The sequence below is a fragment of the Ochotona curzoniae genome, unplaced genomic scaffold, assembly GCF_017591425.1.
Source record: "Ochotona curzoniae isolate NIBS_2020 unplaced genomic scaffold, NIBS_Ocur_1.0 contig_3255, whole genome shotgun sequence".
Taxonomy (NCBI): Eukaryota; Metazoa; Chordata; class Mammalia; order Lagomorpha; family Ochotonidae; genus Ochotona; species Ochotona curzoniae.
The window spans coordinates 4,318,197-4,337,811 of NW_024465777.1; the positions used below are offsets into that span (position 1 = coordinate 4,318,197).

The 19,615-nt window shown below is 50.0% G+C and overlaps 2 protein-coding genes across 5 annotated transcripts in view; both read left to right on the plus strand.

The window, feature by feature from the left end:
• Positions 1-515: 515 nt before the first annotated feature.
• Positions 516-11,545, plus strand: LIN28A (lin-28 homolog A). Its single transcript, XM_040979761.1, has 4 exons — positions 516-546; positions 1,023-1,219; positions 10,750-10,934; positions 11,329-11,545. The coding sequence occupies exons 1-4, from the start codon at positions 516-518 to the stop codon at positions 11,543-11,545; spliced, it is 630 nt and encodes a 209-aa protein (XP_040835695.1).
• A 4,073-nt stretch (positions 11,546-15,618) lies between these two features.
• The window catches only part of DHDDS (dehydrodolichyl diphosphate synthase subunit), a 30,757-nt gene continuing 26,760 nt past the window's right edge, over positions 15,619-19,615 (plus strand). The window contains exons 1-3 of one of the 4 annotated variants that reach the window (XM_040979623.1): positions 15,619-15,637; positions 16,073-16,140; positions 18,223-18,339. In XM_040979623.1, the coding sequence (XP_040835557.1) occupies positions 16,078-16,140; positions 18,223-18,339 (180 nt within the window). In that variant the 5' untranslated portion in view covers positions 15,619-15,637; positions 16,073-16,077. Of the gene's footprint in view, positions 15,638-15,759; positions 16,141-18,222; positions 18,340-19,615 lie in introns of those variants that run through there. The other 3 variants (XM_040979627.1, XM_040979626.1, XM_040979625.1) reach the window with 3 other exon arrangements.

Genomic DNA, 19,615 nt, shown 5'->3' on the forward strand with positions numbered 1-19,615 from the left:
GAGAGAGTGTGTGTGTGTGTGTGTGTGTGTGTGCAGTCACATGGTTCTAAAAGTACCCTCCCCAGGTCCCCCACACCTGTATCAGCTTTGGGGACCCCCACTGAGTCCTTCAAGTGCAGGATCCCAAATTTCTGGGTCTCCAGCACTTGCAGGGTCCGCGACCCCCCCCATCTCCAGATGTGCCCGTGTGTGCAGGGGGTGTCACACCTCCCGGTTCTGAGAAGGGACACCCCAGAGGTGTCAGAGACCGGAGCGGTGGGGGAGGGCCTGAGCAGGAGCGGGAGGGGAAGGGAGGGGAAGGGAGAGGCCGGGGAGGGGAGGGGGCTGCCCGCGGGGGGTTGGGTCATTGTCTTTTAGAATTTGGGAGCCTTTGAAAAGCCGTGGGCCCTCCCACCGCTATTGTGCGGGGGAAGATGTAGCTGCTTCTTCTTCGAACCACCCCTTTGCCTCCGGACTTCTCTGGGGCCAGCAGCCGCCCGACCAGGGGCCCGGGGCCGCGGGCTCTGCCGACGATCATGGGCTCCGTGTCCAACCAGCAGTTTGCAGGTTCGAGCTCGGGACTTAGCGGGGCCACCTAAAGGTGCAGGGGTGCCCAGGACTCAAGTCGAAGGGAGGTGGTGGAAGTGTCTTGCCCCCGTCCCACGGCTGCTCGAAGAGACCCCAAGTCTGCGGCCTCATGCTTCACAGGGCCGTCTCGGGGAGCGAGGGACCCTGGTGTCCCAGGGGCGTGCGCGCCCGGTCCACAGGGGCGGGGGAGGAGAGGAGGGGCCTCTCACGCCGGGAGTCCCCGGGCAGCGCATCGTGGGCAGAGGAACAAAACTTTAGGGGCACCGCTGGCTTTGGCGTGATCCTGGGGAGTGCGGGGGGCGCCTGGGACAGTTTCTAATCTCCCGCTGCTGGGTAGCTACCCTGTGCTGGGTGTCCAGCCGCGGGCTTGACACATGGGCGTCCCGGCTCGATCCCTGCGCCCCCTCACTTTCCCCCAGTCCCCAAGCTGAGCGCCTGGCCTTCCCCATGTCCAGGTGGCTGCACCAAGGCGGCGGAGAAGGCGCCCGAGGAGGCGCCGGAGGACGCGGCCCGTGCGGCGGACGAGCCGCAGCTGCTGCACGGGGCCGGCATCTGTAAGTGGTTCAACGTGCGCATGGGGTTCGGCTTCCTGTCCATGACCGCCCGCGCAGGGGTCGCGCTCGACCCCCCGGTGGACGTCTTTGTGCACCAGGTGAGACCGATTCTGCTAACTTTATCAAGGGAAGGGGGAGGGCGTGGGAGCGCATAGGCAAAGGTGGGAGGGCCGGCTCAGCCGTGGGTGGAAGGGCACCAAACGCTCATTTCGGCGCCCCCGTCTTTGCCAAACACTCCAGTTCTGAGTCCCGCTTAACTCCTACCGGACCACGGGGAGGCAACCCTGGTTCTCGGCACCGCCCCCCTTCACCCCCTTCCGGGAACCCCTCCGGCTTACCACGTGTCTATTACCTCTTTCCCCTGGGAAGAGGGCAGGGGGCAGGGAGGTGACCCCATGTGGCAGAAACTAAGGTTGTATTGTGCCTGCCGGTGGGGGGAGGGCGAGCAGGCCGGCCGGGGAAGCACATGCAGGGGGCAGTGCGCCCAGCGCTTTTAACCACTGAATGGAGCTGCTGGGCGGGCGGGATTGCGTGAGGGACTGGCGGCCGGACGCAAGGGCGTAAGGCTAAGTCGGCCGCGTCCTCTGGTGAAAGCAGGTGGTCACCCCAAACTCGGGGGCTCTGGGGCCAGGCGAGATCTATCGGATTCCTTGAGGATCCACCCAGACCTGGATAGCTTGGCTTGGAGAGCTCCGTGAAGCCCAGGGCTGAGGCAGTTTGTCCATTTCCAAGCAGGAAGGAAGCCCTAAGGAGTCCAGACCCTACATTGCTAGGCCAGGCCGATCGGCGTTGGGGCAGTCGCAACCCCCAAGTTCTCAGTTAAAGAAGGGCGGCACGGTGGGGGGTGAAATTCAGTGTCGCGGGCTGGCCCTGGAGGGAGGCTGGCCGGCCTCTGGCCCTGTTTGGCATTTATGGCCCCAGACAGCCATTGATTGCTCTCCCTCACATTCCTGGCCCCCGCACGAGGAGCCCTGGACTTCAGGTCGGCCCGGCTTCCCCCTTCCGAGTATCCTAGAGGCGCTGCGGGAATGCCGGGCCATCCACTACACTACCTCTAACAACCACAGGAGGAAGTCGGGCCTATGTGCTCCTTCCACTTTGGGAGGCTTGGGGCTGGACCTGGAAAAGAAGAAATTGCTAATCCCAGGCCCTGTGGCTTGACACCCAAGCCGGGCAGGGAGGGGTTACTTCAGGGAGGTTGGCTGTAGGAGCCGTGGGGGAGGGGAAAGGAGGATGTGGGGATTAAGGGTTGGAGCCTGAGGGATGGCATTCTGGAGGGGGAGGGGTGGGGAGGAGAGATGCTGGGTGGACTGGTCAGACGCTGCAGGGAAGTCTTACAGCCCGCCATGGGGAGGTGGGGTAGGGGGACCAGGAGGACTGAAGATGGGGGAGAGGGTGAACCCAGCCATTACTAGGGGGTCACTGGGGCATCTGGAACTTGGGCCCAGAGGACCTGCCACAGGCCCCTCGGCTGCTACCCCTGCTCCCCCCACCTCAGAAAGCTAGGTGGAGGCAGTTAACCAGCTCTGCTCTGCTTCTTACCTCATTTACATATGTGAATGATAACCCACAGGAAGTAATTGTGGGAGAAAGGAGGGAATTGGTCTCTTTAGATCTATTAAATCACTTTATTACAGGAACCAGCTTTGAATGGCCCTCCTCTGCAGGGTGGCCAGGCTCCCCTTCTCTCCCATTTATCTGATCACAAAGAGATTAAAATCTTTGCTGGTCTGGAGATCTGGGCCAGACAGCTTCCCAAATATGGGAAGACTGGGATAGAATGATTCCAGGATGGGTTGATCCCCACCCAAAGGCTGCCCAGGGGGATGAGACTTGGAGGAATGTGGCCCTTTATCATCAGGTGATCAACAGACTCTGGGAGGAGGGCTGTGCCTGTTCCCACCCTGCCTGTGAGGGTCCCCAGCGGTTGGAAGAGTCCTGGGTGGTTGGAGGAAAGCAAGGGCCATCAGCTGAGGGTGGGGAGGCTGCACATGGCTGCAGGACAGCTTGGTGGTCGGGGCAGAGGCCCTAGGGTGTTTCTGAATTTACAGGTGTCTGCTGAGCTGGGATAAAGAGTCAGGAACACACGTGCCAGCTCTAGTGGAAGAGGGCAATTGGTGGCGCTCCCCAGGCTTTGTCATAGGGAGGCCACTTGGGCTCGCTCCTCAGGCCCCACCTCCCAACTCTCAGGAACTCTAATGGTGGAGGAATTTAGTAGATTCAGGAGTGTCCCCAAGAACCCTGCCTACCTGAAAAGGATAGTGAGAAACCTGTTTCAACTGTTGGTGGTGTGGATGGTATGAGGGTCAGGTCCTGAGTATCTGCTTGGAGGGATGGAGGGCCAGGGGCTCCCTCTGCCAGGAAAGAGGAAGTGGGGGATTAAAAACCACAAGGGCGTGTGCCCCTGAACTCTTTATTAGCCTTCTTTTGTGGCCCCCACCTCCCTGGAAGACCCCATTTACTCGGCCACAGGTCTTCAGATCTAGAAATTTCTGTGAGGTGAGGGATCTTAAGAATCCATATGGTGGCCAATTGCAAACCCTCACATTGGAATTCGTCTGCCTCAGGACTGTTGGGGGAGAATTCCCGGTTCTGGAGGCTCTCCTGTGTGATAACAGAGGTTGCCAAATCCACCCCCCTGGAAGGCATGCGGGAAAGTGCTCTACTGCCTCTGTCTGATACTCCCAGAGGCCATTTAGAGAGACCTTCCCCTGGCCACATCCCCAGTTGCCCTGAGATCTGGAGATATTTCCAAGTTACAATGCCTTGCCTTCCTGGAGCTGCTCAGAAATCTTTTTGCTTAGAGGGAGGCAAAAGAAAAATAAGCCCCAATTTGGCCAAGGCACCATGTTGGATTAGGAGGGGAAAAGATTTTAAATATTTATTTTATTTGAAAGTCAGAATTTCAAGGGAGGAGAAGCAGACATCTCCCGCCCACTGGTTCATTCCTACAATAGCCAGCTCTGAGCCAAGCCTGGAGGTGGGAGAGCTTCATCCAGGTCTCCCACATGGGGACAGAGGCTTGAAATATTTGGGCCATCTTCTGCTGCTTTTCTCAGGCCATCAGCACCGGTGTTGGATGAGAAGTAAAGCAACTGGAACTTGAGTTCTTGGTGAGATGGCAGCATTGCAAGGTAGCAGCTAGACTGGCTACGTTACATGACGATGCTGGACCCAAGAAAACCATGTTCTAATCTCTGGTGCTTCTGTTTTGGTGAAAGTGACAGTGTGTCTAGTATGGGGGTGTTGGCTTGTACCCTTCTCTGTCAGCTGCAAAAGCTATTTGGAAAGAGCCACTTTCTGTTGTCTGGCTGGCATATTTTCTAGGATGTATGTGGTAGGCTGAATGGATGGATATGGAAAACAGGGGAATCTGAGGAGCTTGGAGTCAGGAATTCCCTTACACAGCAAGGTCTTCCCTGGGGAAGGTTGCTAACTGGGAGCTGCTCTTTCTGGCCTGGCTAGAGTACAGACCTGCTCAACACACGGTGACTTGAGAGTCTGTGCTGTGTATGTGCTAGGCAGGGACTCAGGTTTGATGGTCTCAGGTTTGCAGGTCAAAAACAAATGCCCTTGATTGTTCAGAAAGTTGGCAGAGAGGTACGGGCCCGTGGGTGGGGGGAGTGGACTCTTGGGGTCCTTTACTGAAAACAACTGCTTCCAGGTCACATCCTCCAGGAGAGGGTGTGCCTCCATCCTCCACAAAGCTGCAAATACACAGTGACCTTGTGGGAGTCCTGTGTTTAGGAGCAACTGCCTGAGGTAAAAATACCATTTCCTGCTTCAGGAAAGACAGAGTTTCTATCTGTAGCCTGGGAGCCCAGAGGAGTGATGGGGAAGACTACTTTCTAGAAAGTTCCTTGCACCAGCTTGCAGGGTTAACAGTATTTGAGGTTAGAATTACCTAACAAGAAGCTGAACTCCAGAAATCTTTCATTCTTAAGTCTTCATTCATACTCCTTCCAGGGAGGAGTAGGTGGGAGCCGAAAGTAGACGCCCTCCCCCTCGCTAAGGAGCTATGAAATTGCCAAAACTTTAGTTCAGAATTTTGAGTCCCTCCTGGCCAAGCGCTGATGAGCAGCGCCATCTGGTGGGGAACGCCGGTTTCCAAGCAGAGGCGAAGCGGGCCGTTGGCCATCACTGTAGGCCCCTATTGGACATCACTTCTTCCACCTTCCTTCACACACACACCACCCCTTCAAAGAAATTGCTTCTGGGAAAATTGGTTGGTTTCCTGGCCTCTAGCAAACCCTACCCTCTGGAATGAAAATCGGGTAGGGATTCTAGCTGGTTATCAGCCCAGTTCTTGCAGCTCCTGTAGCACTGGTTAGGGTGCTTATTAACCACTGCCACCACCCCTCCCCCCGGCCCCCCACCATGTCCTTAATCTGGAGGTCAGCCTAACATGTGCCACACACAGGTCTGACATGAAGGTCAAGAGTTAGGATCTGTGGAAAAGTGTGGAGCTGTGCTGTGCATTTAGGTGACAAAACATTTGCACTGCCGACAATCTAGCACTGGGGGATGGAGATGTGCCTGGGTTAGGTGACTGGAATGGCTCTGGGGGTAGCAGAGTGACCATGCGCTCCAGCATTAATCTCGGACGCCAGCTGTGAAGCTGTGGGAAGGAGCGACCTGGGTCAGGTGGGCAGTGTTGACACCTGATGCCACACAGGGACCAGAGCCTGGCCAGCTTTCTCAGAGTCCATTTAAGCCTTTCTTTTTCCCCTCCATATTTACCAAGGGACCTTGCTCCTTCCATGTCTAAGCTAGGCCTGGTGCTGGGATAGGGTATTTGTTGGGGGAAGGGCAGAGTGTAGGTAGTTAGGAGGTGTGGAGACAGGGACCTATATGTACTTTAACCAGAGCCATTCCTTCCCTGCCATCACCCCTGTACCCAGACTGGGGGCCTGTGTGGGTTGCACGCCTCCACCAGCCTCTTCCCTTTTCCCCTTTAAAATAACTCATCAGAATAAATAATCCAGGCTTCTCAAGACTGAAGGGCATCTTGTAAAGGGGGTCCCTTTTTAGTTCCTTCCAGGCCATGTAGGGTGGTGATTAGGCCAGACTGAAGGAACCAGGGTGGCTGAAGGGGTCTTTGGCAGCCCACCAGCAGTGACCCAGCAGGAGATGCTGTATCCACTTCTCTTTCCATGACCATAACCTCAACATAGAGAGGAAGGAAGGAATGGATCTTGTAGACTGTGGGGGAGGGGACAGGACTGCCAGGGGGCTCTGCAGCCTTGGAACTCCAGGAATTTGACCACCAGAACCAACCAGTGTCAACCCTTTGTCTCCTGGGGCTGGGCTCCATTGGGGGAGCTTGGGCCATGCCCCTCCCCCTAAGGCCCTTTCTTTTTGGAGAGGATAGGGAGAGGGGCGGGCCGTGCTTTGTGTGTGGTTGGGGGTGGTACAAGAATTTCAGGCTCCTTTCACATGCAGGCCCTGGAAGCCTGGCTCTGTGGGGCTGCACGCTGATTACCTATCTGATAAGAGAGGAATTCGAACTATGTGTTTTAGGAAAGGGACCGGGAGGGGGCAGGGAGCCACCCTGGAGACCACCAGCTCAAATCTTGGCCTGCCAGTGGTGCACTGCTCTTTGTGTCTTCAGCAGACCTTGCCCTCCAAGGATGCAATGACCTGCAAGGACCCGAGCCCATTGCACGTTGGCTGTGCCAGTTGCATTGTCTGTTCTCATCACCGCGAGCCCAGTAGAGTCCCGGAGAGTCAACTGGTACAGAGAGGGGCTGAGTTACCACAACTGTCTTTAGATAAAACTTGAGTTAATTTCCAGTCTCCTTGACATGTAGGTGCCAGCTACCCCGCCCCCCATCCAATTTGAAGAGGTTGATAATTGCGGCTCACTAAGGATTTATGTGTGGAAGGTGAAGTGTTAACTACCTTCCATGAATAAAAACCTACCATAAAATTAGTATTTACTCCATTTTATAGAGGAACGAAGAAGGGAGAACAGGCCTTCCCATGCAACCCTTAACTACTTGCCTGCTGGATTCTGCCTAGAACTGGGAGTGTCTGGGCAAAAGGATAAAGCTAAGCAGCACGCTCACGAGGTTTTGGGTCTAACTCCCCAATCCAAGGCTGAGGATTCAGTTTACTCTTTCACCTATCCAACTGGGGCCGTGGGGGGCATGGGTTTCACATCCCTGCATGTGTCTTTGGGCATAAAAGCCAAGAAAAGGAGTCCCATAACATTTGCAGATTTTCTGTTTTGGGGTATTGCTCTGATAGGCAGTTATGGATAATAATAATGTGAAGCACTAGGTGAAGCCTTGGTCTTTATCCATGCGGAGGTCGGCAAGATCTGTAGGGTCTCTTCTCTGAAGTTCTCTGGGACCCATAGGTGAGTAACCAACCCCAGGTCATAGCCAGTTACCAAGAGGACCAATGATTTAAAATGTTTTTATGTAGAGTGACAGTTCTTTTGTAATGTAATGTTTTAAGATTATTTGAAAGAGAGAAACAGTTTCTCCTAGCTCGCTTTCCAAATGGTTGCAGCCCTCAGGGCTTGACCAGACTGAAGCCAAGAGCCAGGAACTCCCTCTGGACATCCAGTGTGGGAGGGAGGATGCTGCTTGCCGCCGCATTTGACGCCTTTTGGAAGTTTTGCTAAAATGAATGAGGCTGTAATAAGGTCTTCTGGGAGGGTCTGGGAGGTGCTGCCTCTCTTCCACTACTGTGTGTTGCCTTTGCGAGTGCCTGGCTGCACTGAGCTGTGAACTGTGGGTCCTTCTGATGGATCTTGTCGCTTAAATACCTGAGTGGATCACCTTGCCTTTTTCAGAGGGCTACTGCTACATTTAAAGTTTTTGGTATAAACTTGATGAGTTTAATGGGATTATTCTAAGTTTTTCTCCTTTCCCTCCCAATCCAGCAATATTATTTAATTACCTTCCCAAGTGGAATAATTATAAACATCTATCTCTTATTCATTAGTTCCTCCAAAAACATGTACTCTAGGTGCCAAAATGTAGCTAAATATAAAATGTGGACTTTTTTTTTTAAATGTGTATTACTTTAAATGTATCAGTGACATATTTAATTCCTCTGAAATGCGTGTTCTATGTGCAGGGGACAGAGTGAAGGAATCTGGCTCTGTTTCCACATGGCTGCTTTCTCAGCCTTTGTGGTGTTGCTCTCCTCACCTGGTGGTTTCCCTGTATAATGCAGGCTCTTTCAATGACCTTTTTACTTGAACATCAGAGTTGGCATGCGCAAGAGCTTCCATCTGCTGGTTCTCTCCCCAAATGCCTGCAATAATAGCCAAAGCTAGATGGGGTCCAAAACTGGAAAGAACTGGTTGGGTTGTGCTGTCTTTATCTTTGAACTTCCAGTGACATTATTTTGGTATATCAGATGTGGCCAAAGGTTACAGAGTAGGATGTTCAGATAGCCTTTAGCCTAGATTCACCAGTTAGCATTTTCCCATTTCCTTTATCTCTGTATATATTTATTGCTTTATTTTCTTGGCCACCAGTTGGAGATGATAAACACCATCTGTGTTTCTGTCACATAATCTTAGTCCATATGTACAATCCAGGAATTTAGTCTCCATACGTTTGCATTTTCACAGGCAAATTTTCTCAAGGAGTCTGCTTTCAGGAGCTTGCTATCAACTGTTTCATGACTTTAGCAATCGACATGTATGTAGCCAGGCATGGTTTGTACAATGTCCCTCCATTTAGATTTGTTTGTTGTTATATCAATGTTAGGTTTGGGGTGCTTTTTAAAATTTATTATTTTCTTTTTTAAAAAAGAAAGGCAGACTGGGCAAGGCGCAGTAGCCTGCCTAGTGGCCAAAATCCTCGCCTTGCACACACCAGGATCCCATCTGGGCGCCGGTTCTAATCCCAGCACCCCGCTTTCCATCCAGCTCCCTGCTTACGGCCTGGGCAAGCACTCAAGGATGGCCCAAATTCTTGGGATCCTGCACCCACGTGAGAGACCTGGAGGAAGTTCCTGGCTTCTGGTTTCTGGCTTTAGATTGTCTCAGCTCCGGCTGTTACAGCCACTTGGGAGGCAAATCATCAGACAGAAGATCTTCCTCTCTGTCTCTCTTTCTCTGTATATCTGACTTTCCAGTAAAAATAAAATAAATCTTAAGAAAGAAAATGCAGATTAACACAGGAGCGCCTCATTTGGATGTGTCTGGAGTCTTAGAAGCTGCACTACCCTGTGTTCTCCTGCAGAGGACCAGTCCATCCTTCTCCAGCGGTTATGGTCGTTCTCTTTGCCCAATCGCTCAGCCTCTCGGGTACACATGGAGTGGTGAGGGAGGAGACGCCCACCCAGCTAGCCAAATAAGCACTCAACCCCTGCAGTCAGTGGGGTGACAGACAGATCACCCCTATATAATTTTTTTAATCACCCTTGTATCTTAGTTTATTTTTAAAAGATTATTTGCAACACAAAGAGTTTCTGCCCACTGATCCGCTTCCCCAAATGCCTGCCATGGCTTGCATTGGGTCCAGTTGAGCCAAAGTTGGGAAATGCAGAAAAAATAATCAAGGTAATCAAGGTCTCAGCCATGGATGGCAGCAACTTGAGCCTTTGCCATGGGCCTCCCAAGGATGCATTTGGAGCAGTCTGGAGTCAGGAGCTGAAAGGCAAGGTTCTGAACCAAATCACTCTAATAGGACAGGCCGGAATCTTAATTGTTAGGTCGAAAGTCCTCAATTTGTACCTTGAGGATAGTATAAAAACTAAGGTATTGTGTGAACAGGTAATGTTCAAAACAAAGTAGTGGGGAGAGAGGGCTTTTACTCATCGGTTCATGCCCTAGGTATTGGTTCACTTCCTGCTGCCTTCATAGGTACATTAACAGGAAGCTGGATCGGGAGCAGAATTAGCTGGGACTCAAATTGGCATTCCTCCTAAGCAGTGGAGTGCTCCTAAGAGCTGCTTATGACAGTGTCCCATGTCAGCACCATCTGGACCCTGATTCGAATCCAACTCCCTGCTGAAGTACTTGAAAAACAGCAGAGAATAACTGGGGGAGGGGGGTTGTCCTTTGATCCCTGCCACATGTGTGGGAGACTCAAATTCTTGGCTCTGGCTTCGGGTTGCTGGGAGCTAGGAGCTGAATCTGGGTGTCTTGTGATGGCAGGGACACAACCAAAACCACCAGCAGAAATGCCTGCTCTTCACTCGACATCTTGGAAGTCTGATTTGTACATGAAGTTGAATTGTGTATGTGTGCTAAAATAAACTTATTCCATTTACCTCCTTGTTAAGGGTGATTTTTTGAGTCATAGTTTCCAGTTTCCATATTCATAAAATGGAGTGTGATCATACCTTTCCAAATAAGTGTACAACAATTGATATGTGCTCTTGGTTTTACTTATTTATTTCAAAGAGAGAGACCTTCTACTGGTTAATTCATAAGCATGCCCACAGCGGCCAGGTGTGGTATGGGCCAAATTCTGGAGTCAGAAACTAGCTGGGGCTCAAGTACTTGTACCATCACCTGCTTCTTCCCAGATGCCTGGGAATACAAGGTGAGATGCAAGTGTCCCAAGCATAACCTGCTGGGCCATGACACCTGCATCTCTGGATTTTGATGCAATGATGGTAGTTAATGGTAAAAATCTGTATTGTGTTCCTTTGTCAGAGTAAGCTGCACATGGAGGGCTTCCGGAGCCTGAAAGAGGGGGAAGCAGTGGAGTTCACCTTCAAGAAGTCTGCCAAGGGCCTGGAATCCATCCGCGTCACTGGGCCCGGGGGAGTGTTCTGCATTGGGAGTGAGAGGCGGCCAAAGGGGAAGAACCTGCAGAAGCGCAGATCTAAAGGAGACAGGTGAGGACAGGCCAGTAGCCTGCGAGGGTGCTGGGAGATCATCCACTGGTTTCCTAGGCAGGGAGCTGGATTGGAAGTGGAATAGCCAGGACTCAAAAACTGGCGCTTCCTATAAGAGATGTGAGCATTCAAACTAGCATCTTACATTGCTGTGCCAATTTGCTTGGTTTCTTGCTACTTCACTGGCTATCCACATGACTGGTGTATTGAAGTTAGGGGCCTTCAAAAAGTAGAGGCTGCAGATAGCTTCACAGAGAGCAGCCAATCACTCCTCCTTTTGTAAAGAGGATCATTGTCGGAGAGAAGGGCAGTGACTAGCATGATGAATGAAGACTTGAGACCGAGAAGGCCTCATTCATTGTCTAACCACTTTTCTCAACTTGCTCTATACTAGGTGCTACAACTGTGGAGGCCTAGACCATCATGCCAAGGAATGCAAGCTGCCACCCCAGCCCAAGAAATGCCACTTCTGCCAGAGCATCAGCCATATGGTAGCCTCGTGTCCCCTGAAGGCCCAGCAGGCCCCCGGCTCCCAGGGAAAGCCAGCCTACTTCCGGGAGGATGAGGAAGAGATGCACAGCCCTGCCCTGCTCCCTGAGGCCCAGAATTGAGCCGCAGTGGGTGGGGGCTGTCCTGCTAGCAGGAAGTCTCAAGGAGCAGGCATCAACTGCAGAGTGGAGAAAGTGGGAATCCGGGTGGGTTGGGGGTAGCTGACACTGCCATGAATCTCAGGCTGGGGTTCCCAGCATCACCCCTTTTTCCCTCTTGGAGGGAGGAAGGAGTGAGGCAAAGGAATTCCAACTATGCTGTATCCAAATGCAAGTAAGGGGCTTTGGGGAGGGATATCACCCTATAACTTGCTTGTTTTATCTGGAGCTCCTCCTCCAAAATCTCCAGCTTCAGGAAGCAGCCTAGATGGGGAAGTTATTTTCCTCTCAAGGAAGGATGAGGAAGAATACTTTCCAGGGTGCAAAGATTGGCTGTGGGATCAGATGAAGGGGCCTCTCGGGGGTAAGGCAGAGTTTTTCCGTATCTTGTTCATTCATAATCCAAGTAGTGGGTTGTGATGACCTGCCTCCCCCCCTCCAAAAACAAAACAACAAAAAAGCAGGGGTGTGTTGATGAGGGGAACAGCCACAGACCCTCACCCTGTGCTGGGCTAATGTGATGTATTTATTTGCTCCCCTGGGGTAACTATAGCTTGGGTCCCACTTCTCCACGATGCCAACTGCACTAACTGTGCGAACGACGTATCTTGTGCATTTTAACTTTTTTTTTCTTAATATAAATATTCTGGTTTTGTATTTTTGTATATTTTAATCTAAGGCCCTCCTTCCTGCACTGTGTTCTCAGGTACATGAGCAATCTCAGGGATAAGTGGGCAGCAGCTCGGGGTCTGCACAGCAGGAAGAGTTTTTGTTTTTTTTTATCATCACAGAGAGCAACTATTGGAGTGCACAGCCTGTTGAACTACCTCATTTTGCCAATTAGAGCTGGCTTGTTTGCCATAGTGTCCTCTTGAGCCCCTCCACCTTGAAAATGCTTCCTGGGATGTTAATTGGGTTGCCCCAGGGGCTTGATCTCCTCCTTCTGGAAGATTGGAAATTAGTCTAAACAGGAAAAGGTGGTGCAGAGACAGAGGCCGAGCCAGGTAGAAAGCCCACTGCGGAAGCCATGGTTGGGCATCCCAGACTAGCACCGCAGGTCTTGGCTTTATATACCAAATCCATCCTTGAGCAGATTAGGCCAGGCACACAAGAGTGTGTGCACATGTGTCCATGCATGTGTGTAACAAAAAGAATGAGTTGGTAAGGATGAATTTGAAAACCAAAAACCCTGTTCTCATTCTATGCTGTCCTGCCAGGACTGAAAACCCTTAACCTTCCCAAATTCTTGGCTTCCAGGGAGACCCAAAAGGGAGGGCCTCTGTGGCAACTGGAGCCAGTGTCCTGCCCTACGTCAGTAGTGATAACTATTGGTAACTAAAGGAGAAAAGGGGGGTTTCGTTTACATGCTGAGAGATCACCACAAGCCTACCTCACTGTTGAAACGGGACAAATGCAATAGGGTGCATTGGATTGTGTGTGTCTGATCCCGGGTTCCTGTGTTCCCCCACATGCTGCCCCCCTTTAGTTATTTGGGCTTGGTAGGACTTCAGTGAGTCTCTGAGTTGGTGATTGCTAGGTGGCCTAGTTTGTGTAAATATAATGTGTTGGTCTTTCTCCATGTTCTTTTGGGGTTGTATTGTTTACAAACTTCTTTTTGTATTGAGAGAAAAGTAGCCAAAGCGGCTTTGACAGAAGGTTCTGCACCAAGCCAGAGGATCTGCAACACAAGGGGATCTCGAACCATCTTTGCTTTTGTGTTTCCCCCACCTCTATCCTATTTTGGATTTTCTATCCTTAAAATTTGATGCCTTCTCTTCCCTCTTCTCCATTCTTCCACCCACAAAAGGAAACCCTACACATTTAACGCATAAATTCTTGGGTGTATCTCCACACCCCTAAAAGGATTCATGCCAAAATCCTAAAGAAATTCCCTCGATCCCAACCACCTGAGTCAAGGCCGTTTCCTCGTGTGTGATTCACATGCCAAAAATGTAAGACACTGATTGATGTCTTTGGGTGAATCAAGCCTACTTCATTTGTATCCTAAAGAAGAGAAGCTACTGGGGACCTTCTGTGCAGAAAGTGGGGTTTGGAGACCAGGAAGGGAACTATGAATGAATGTATTTCCAACTCACTCAGGAACTTGTATGCAGGTGCAAGAAACTTATGTCAAAGTGGCCACAAGATTATTTGATAGGAGACGGACGAATGTAACTCCATGTTTACTGCTAGAAACCAAAGCTTTGTGTGAAATCTTGAATTTATGGGGAGGGAGGGTAAGAAAGCTTGTTCCTTTTAAGATCTCCTCATTACTAACTTGCAGGAGACTAAGCCTCCTGGGCTTGGGGGACCCCATCCCTGGGGTTTGTGTATTTGAAGGTTGATTTTTTTTTTTCCTGTACTGGATGATTTTTGCTGTACTTTCAATTTTTCTAATCACCTTGTAACACATATACTGACTTCCCCACCCCTTCTCCTTTCCCTGGGAAAATAACATTGAATAAATCAAGACTTATTGGTACCTAAACTGTCATCTCCTTGTCAATTATTTAGGGCGCTTCGCCCTCGCGATTCCCACCTTCTGGGATTGGGACTCAGAAGTCAGAGAGGAACCATTAGGTTTTTCTGTTCAGCCACTTTGTTAAGGAATCTTGGAAGTTCAGTCCTCTTAGTAGCTCATTATGGTGGATTTTGGTTTCTCCTGAAGGCTCTTGTCCTTTGCTTGGAAGCTGCCACATTCAAGAGGGGATTAGGGGCTTGGCATGCATAAGAATGGGGTTGCCTGTGCCACTGGCTGGGATGAAAGGATGGGGCCATGGCTTGGGGCATGAGACCCTAATAATAGTCCCCTACTCCTCAAAGCCTTTTACAAATCTTAATTAATTAACCCCTGCAGCACCCCCAAGGAATGGGAATGTGGTGCTGGGGAAGTTGAGGCCAGAGCAGATTCACTGGCTTCAGACAACATTCTCTTTTGAGGCAAAGTTTCGCTAGCCCTTCTAATGAATGCTGAGTTTTTAAACATTCATCTCCCCCTAGGGGAAGCAGGATTTAAAACGGATAACACTTAATTGGAGGCAAACCAAGTATTAACACAAAGTGCAAGGACACAAGGAAACTGGATTAAATTATCCAACCCTGGCAACACGACCAGGACAAGGGTAGGTAGGTGCATCCATCAACTCCAGGGAAGAAGTGAGAAACTATCTCTGGGCTTCAAGAAACAGACCTGGGAAATTTCATGTCCTGGGCTGAAACTCCCCAGCTGCACAGCCACAAGGATGGGAAAGGTTAGGACTAACCGGGTAGGTTACACTTCTAGAGCTTTCTCCAATTAAGGTACTAGAGGAAAAGGACGCCTGGAATGCTTAGAGCAAATACGGGATCACCAAGTTGCTTTATGTTTAACACTAGTCATCAGGTTCTTTTAAAATGCTTTTGTTTCCTGTTGAACTACCAATTCTGTGACTCAGTTCCCCTAAGTTAAAAAAATGAGGTGGGTCAGACCTTTTGTTGTCTTAACGATCTACCTTGTGCATAACTTCCTAGCCGAATTTGGGCAGGTTTCAAGAATCTAAACCGTAAAGTCGGGGTGCCCGTAAGTCGTACAAACTGGATGGCAATTCACTGCTCTGGTAGGATTAAGTGGGGGCTACAAAGTGCTTCCCAAACTAAATCACGGAAAATACGGTTTTAAGGTTTGTACCAGGGCTTCTATTGAGGGCTTCCCCGGTAGTGCCAGGCTGGCAGGACGCATCCTTACACATTTCTCTTCAGAAGGCCGTTAGGAACCTGGAAGCACCCTCACGTCCGAGGCTGCATGTCCTTAATGTACCAGGGTCCCTGTTACCCTGGCCGAGCTCCACCCCGCCTTCCACAGCACGTGGCCCCGCTTTGCCACGCCCCCTCCGCGCACAGAGCTCACGTCGCTCCTCCCACTATCTGCAGAAGCTGGGCTGCGCCCCGCCCATTGGATGGGCCGGAGAAGGGGCGTGGCCTAGCGCGCTGCGATGACGTGTTCCGTGAGCGCCACGTCGTGAGGAAGTATCTGCTCACTGGAGCTGTTGGAGGACGCCAAGCCCGGCGGATCAGGTGGTGAGGGATTGAAGGGGTGAACTAGAGGAGAGAGAGGTGACCGGGCAGGGCGGCAAAGGCTAGAAGGCTCCCGGGGTGACTGAGGAATAGAAAGTGACGAGATCGCTGAAGTGTGAGGTTAGCGGGTGAATGGGATCGCAGAGTGGGACATGAACTTGGGGAAGATGGAGGAGGACGCGGGGGACAGTCGAGACGGAGGCAGGAAGCCGATGGACCAATGAATGCAAATATTTAGAGAAAGGCAATGGGAGCGAGGTTCAGGAAACTGGGCGACCCGAAAGGGAGTCTGAGGGTCTACGTAACAGCTTGTCCGGCTCGTGGCTTCCCTGCAGTACGGCAAGCCATGGTGACCGCTGCATCTATCTCCCTTCTGGTTTATCCCAGATTACCTGACGCGTGTCTTGTGTTCCTGAGCTGATCTTTCTGATCCGGCAGGAACGATGTCGTGGATCAAGGAAGGAGAGCTGTCGCTTTGGGAGCGGTTCTGTGCCAATATCCTAAAGGTGAGCCATAGCCCTGATCACTCGGGTAGCACCTGTGACGTGGAATTCAGCAAAGGATTCAGAGTGCCTCAGCACTGCGGGGTGACTTCGTATGACTGTTTTGACCGGCTGTTGTCCTGGTGACATCTTGAGGTAGCCCAGGGCTTTCCAAGAGCATTGGTCAGCATTCACCATTAGGTGTATCTGTACAGAATTGAAGCTTGTTTCTTTGGACTTTGATCCATTGTTCCTACTACTTACTGTTCTCTGAAAAATTTTTTCTAAAACATTTATTTTTAGTGTTTTAACATAATATTTGAGAGAGAGAGCACACTTCCATCTGCTTCACTCCCCTAGTGCCTGCAATGGCCAGGACTGGACTGCTAAAGCCAAGAGTCAGAAACCCAGTTCAGATGTCCCATGTAGCAGAAGCCAGTTAGTTGAGCCATTTCTGTTGCCTGTGAAGTCTGTTAGCAAGAAGTGAGACTTAGGAGCCCACGCTAGGGGATGGAACCCAGAGTCCCTAGCCTGGGACTCAGGTTCCCTATCTGCTCTGCATTTAAGTGGAGTGCTAACCTCTGATGTGACAGTACAGCAGAACATGGAAGAGAGTGGATCCTACAGGCAGACAGACCTGAGAAAAGTCCTAATGTCTCATTTATGAATCATGTGACTTTTACAGCCCTACAGCTGTTGGGATTGAATGGAAACATTGCATATAAACACAGTGTATGACACTTGTTAATTATCCTTCAGCCATTTGGAGACTGACCACCCTGTTCCTTAGACCTTCCTTGATTTTCCTCAGCCTCCTCCTAGTGATGTGGCGTCCCCTGCCTGCCGCTGGAACCCAGGCAGCTTGCTTGTGTTTTTAGCTACAGACAATCAAGTAAAAAATAGTGGTGAATTTATTATTTAAAACTCAGCAGCTTCCCAACTTATATACATCCATGACTACACACACACACAGAGCCAGAAAATACAATTTGTTCACGGAACTACAGCTCTCTGTCGTTGGGAAGCTTGTATGGGGACAGCAGCAGCAGGTGTTGGAGAGCAGCTGGGAAGCAGCCAGGGAGGGAGGGTAGGCTGAGGAGTCCACTTTTACTCACTGCTCTGAGCTGGGGGAGTTTTGCTTGCTCTGATACGGTTCCTGATAATTGGGTTTTCATGAAAATCCTGGTGGTCTGAAGATCTGAGGCATATTGAGCCCTGATCCTTGGATGACAGCAGTCATCAGATCTGGGGAACAGGGGCACCTTTTGTGTGGAAGATGCCCATACTGCCTGACAAAACCTAGCGGCACCTTCCTTTGCCTTCTGGTTAAGGTTGAAGGAAACCACTATGGTGGTAAGGGCCATATTACTTTTTTCTTTCTTTCTTTCTTTCTTTTTTGAAAGGCACAGTTACAGAGAGGGAAGAAGAAAGAGAATGAATGAGACCTTCCATCCTCCAGTTTACTCCTCAACTGGCTGGGGCTGGTTCAGGCCAGATGGTGGCAAGCGTCCAGCCATCCTGTCCTTTTCCGGGTGAATTAGCAGAGAGCTAGCTTGGAATGCAATAACTAGAACTCAAACTCATGGGATGCCACCATCTTTCCTTCTCTCTGCAACTCTGCCTTTCAAACGGGAATAAATCTTTAAAAATAAGAAATATGCAATTCCCTTCTTTAAGATTTTCCTTCCTTTTAAAAAGTTTTTTATTTAACTTGAAAGAGTTATAGAGAGAAAGAGATAGAGAAATAGAGATTCCATCCTCTGATTCACTTCACAGATGGCCCCAGTGGTCAGAGCTCAGCTGATCCAAAACCAGGAGCCAGAAATTCTGGGTCTCCTAAGTGGGTGCAGGGTCCAAAGGCTTGAACCACTTTTCCACTGCTTTCCCAGGCCATCAGCAGGGAGCTGGATCCAGAAGTGCAGCAGCAAGGACTAGAACCAGCACTCGTATGGAATGCTGGTGTTATAGGCAGAGGATTAGCTTGATACACCACTGTACTGGCCCCAAAGAATTTTATCATATAGTCCAAACCTGTCAGTTTGGGGACAGTGTGCCCCCTATCACCAAAGATATGAGATCTGTTTTTTTCATTTTCTTATTCCACAGGCAGGCCCAATGCCCAAACACATTGCATTCATAATGGATGGGAACCGCCGATATGCCAAGAAATGCCAGGTGGAGCGACAGGAGGGCCACTCACAAGGCTTCAACAAACTGGCTGAGGTAGGTTGGGTGGCAGAGCCCAGGCGAGCAATCTGCACAACATTGTGTGACAGCTGGCACAGTGAGCCCTGAGTTTGCTGTGATCTGAAAATGTTCTGTGTTTTATTACTTGCTTGCTAGTTATATATCTAAGAATAGCTTTAGCAAAAAATTAGCCATCATTCAGTGAAATTTTGAAGGTAACAAAATATTAGAGATAACATAATTACTTCTTTTTATCATTTTAGCAGTTTATAGTCTAAGTTGCATTCAATTCTTATAATATGTTCTGTTTTAGCATGTATAAAATTACATTCATGTATTCAAATAACCTTAGGTTGACTTGTCATTTTATTTCTCTATTGAGATATGGCCTTTCTAGCTGTGTTCTTGTCACTGCTGAACGCGTAATCACGGGGAACTGCGCTGATCTGTTTCACTGCCCATCCTGCTTTCCCAAGGCTGAGGAATCTCTGACGGCATAGACCTTTCAGTTATACAGTAACTTGGGATGTTACTCTATAAGAAAGTCATAAGCATTTTTGGGTTTTAGTCAGAATACATTAAATTGCAGTGGTAGATGGCAATCTTTATGAAACTAAGAGGATCAGGAATACACTCTGTAGTGCCCACAGGTATGTTCTGACCAGAATTTTCCTAAGGTTATTTGCGTGCATGTCTGTTAAGGATTAAGATATTTATTTGAAATGCAGAGTGTCAGAGGGAGAGGAAGCGAGAAAGAAGGACAAACTTATCTTCTGTTTGCTGCCTCACTCCCCAAGCGTTTCAGCATGGGACTGGACCAGGGTGAAGCCCTGAACCGTGACCTCCGTCTGGTCAGCGTGTGGGTGGCAGGGGCCTAAGCACTTGAGCCATTATCCACCACCTTCCCAGGCACTTCAGTAAGAAATAGATCAGAAGCGAAGAGCCTGGGCCTGGCATAGTAGCCTAGTGGCTAAAGTTCTCGCCTTGCATGTGCCTAGATCTTATGTGGATGCCATTTCATGTCACAGCAGCCTTATTTCCCATCTAGCTCCTTGCTTGTGGCCTGGGACTCTGCACCCGCATGGGAGACCCAGAAGAAGCTTCAGACTCCTGGCTTCTGATCAGCTCAACTCTGACTGTTGCAACTGTTTGGGGAGTGAATCAGCAAATGGAAGATCTTTCTCTCTGTCTCTCCTCTCTGTATATCTGACTTTCTAATACAAATAAATAAATCTTTAAAAAAAAAAAAAAAGGAAATATCCACATGGCTATTGGCAGAGAGTTCCCCACCTCTCATCACCCGTACATGTGA

What these genes read in the sequence shown, in the direction of transcription:
- LIN28A (XM_040979761.1), top strand. Translation starts at nt 516, where the DNA reads ATGGGCTCCGTGTCCAACCAGCAGTTTGCAG. An exon ending in GTCCAACCAGCAGTTTGCAG is followed by an intron (nt 547 to 1,022) that starts GTTCGAGCTCGG and finishes CCCCATGTCCAG; the next exon opens with GTGGCTGCACCAAGGCGGCG. An exon ending in CGCAGATCTAAAGGAGACAG is followed by an intron (nt 10,935 to 11,328) that starts GTGAGGACAGGC and finishes GCTCTATACTAG; the next exon opens with GTGCTACAACTGTGGAGGCC.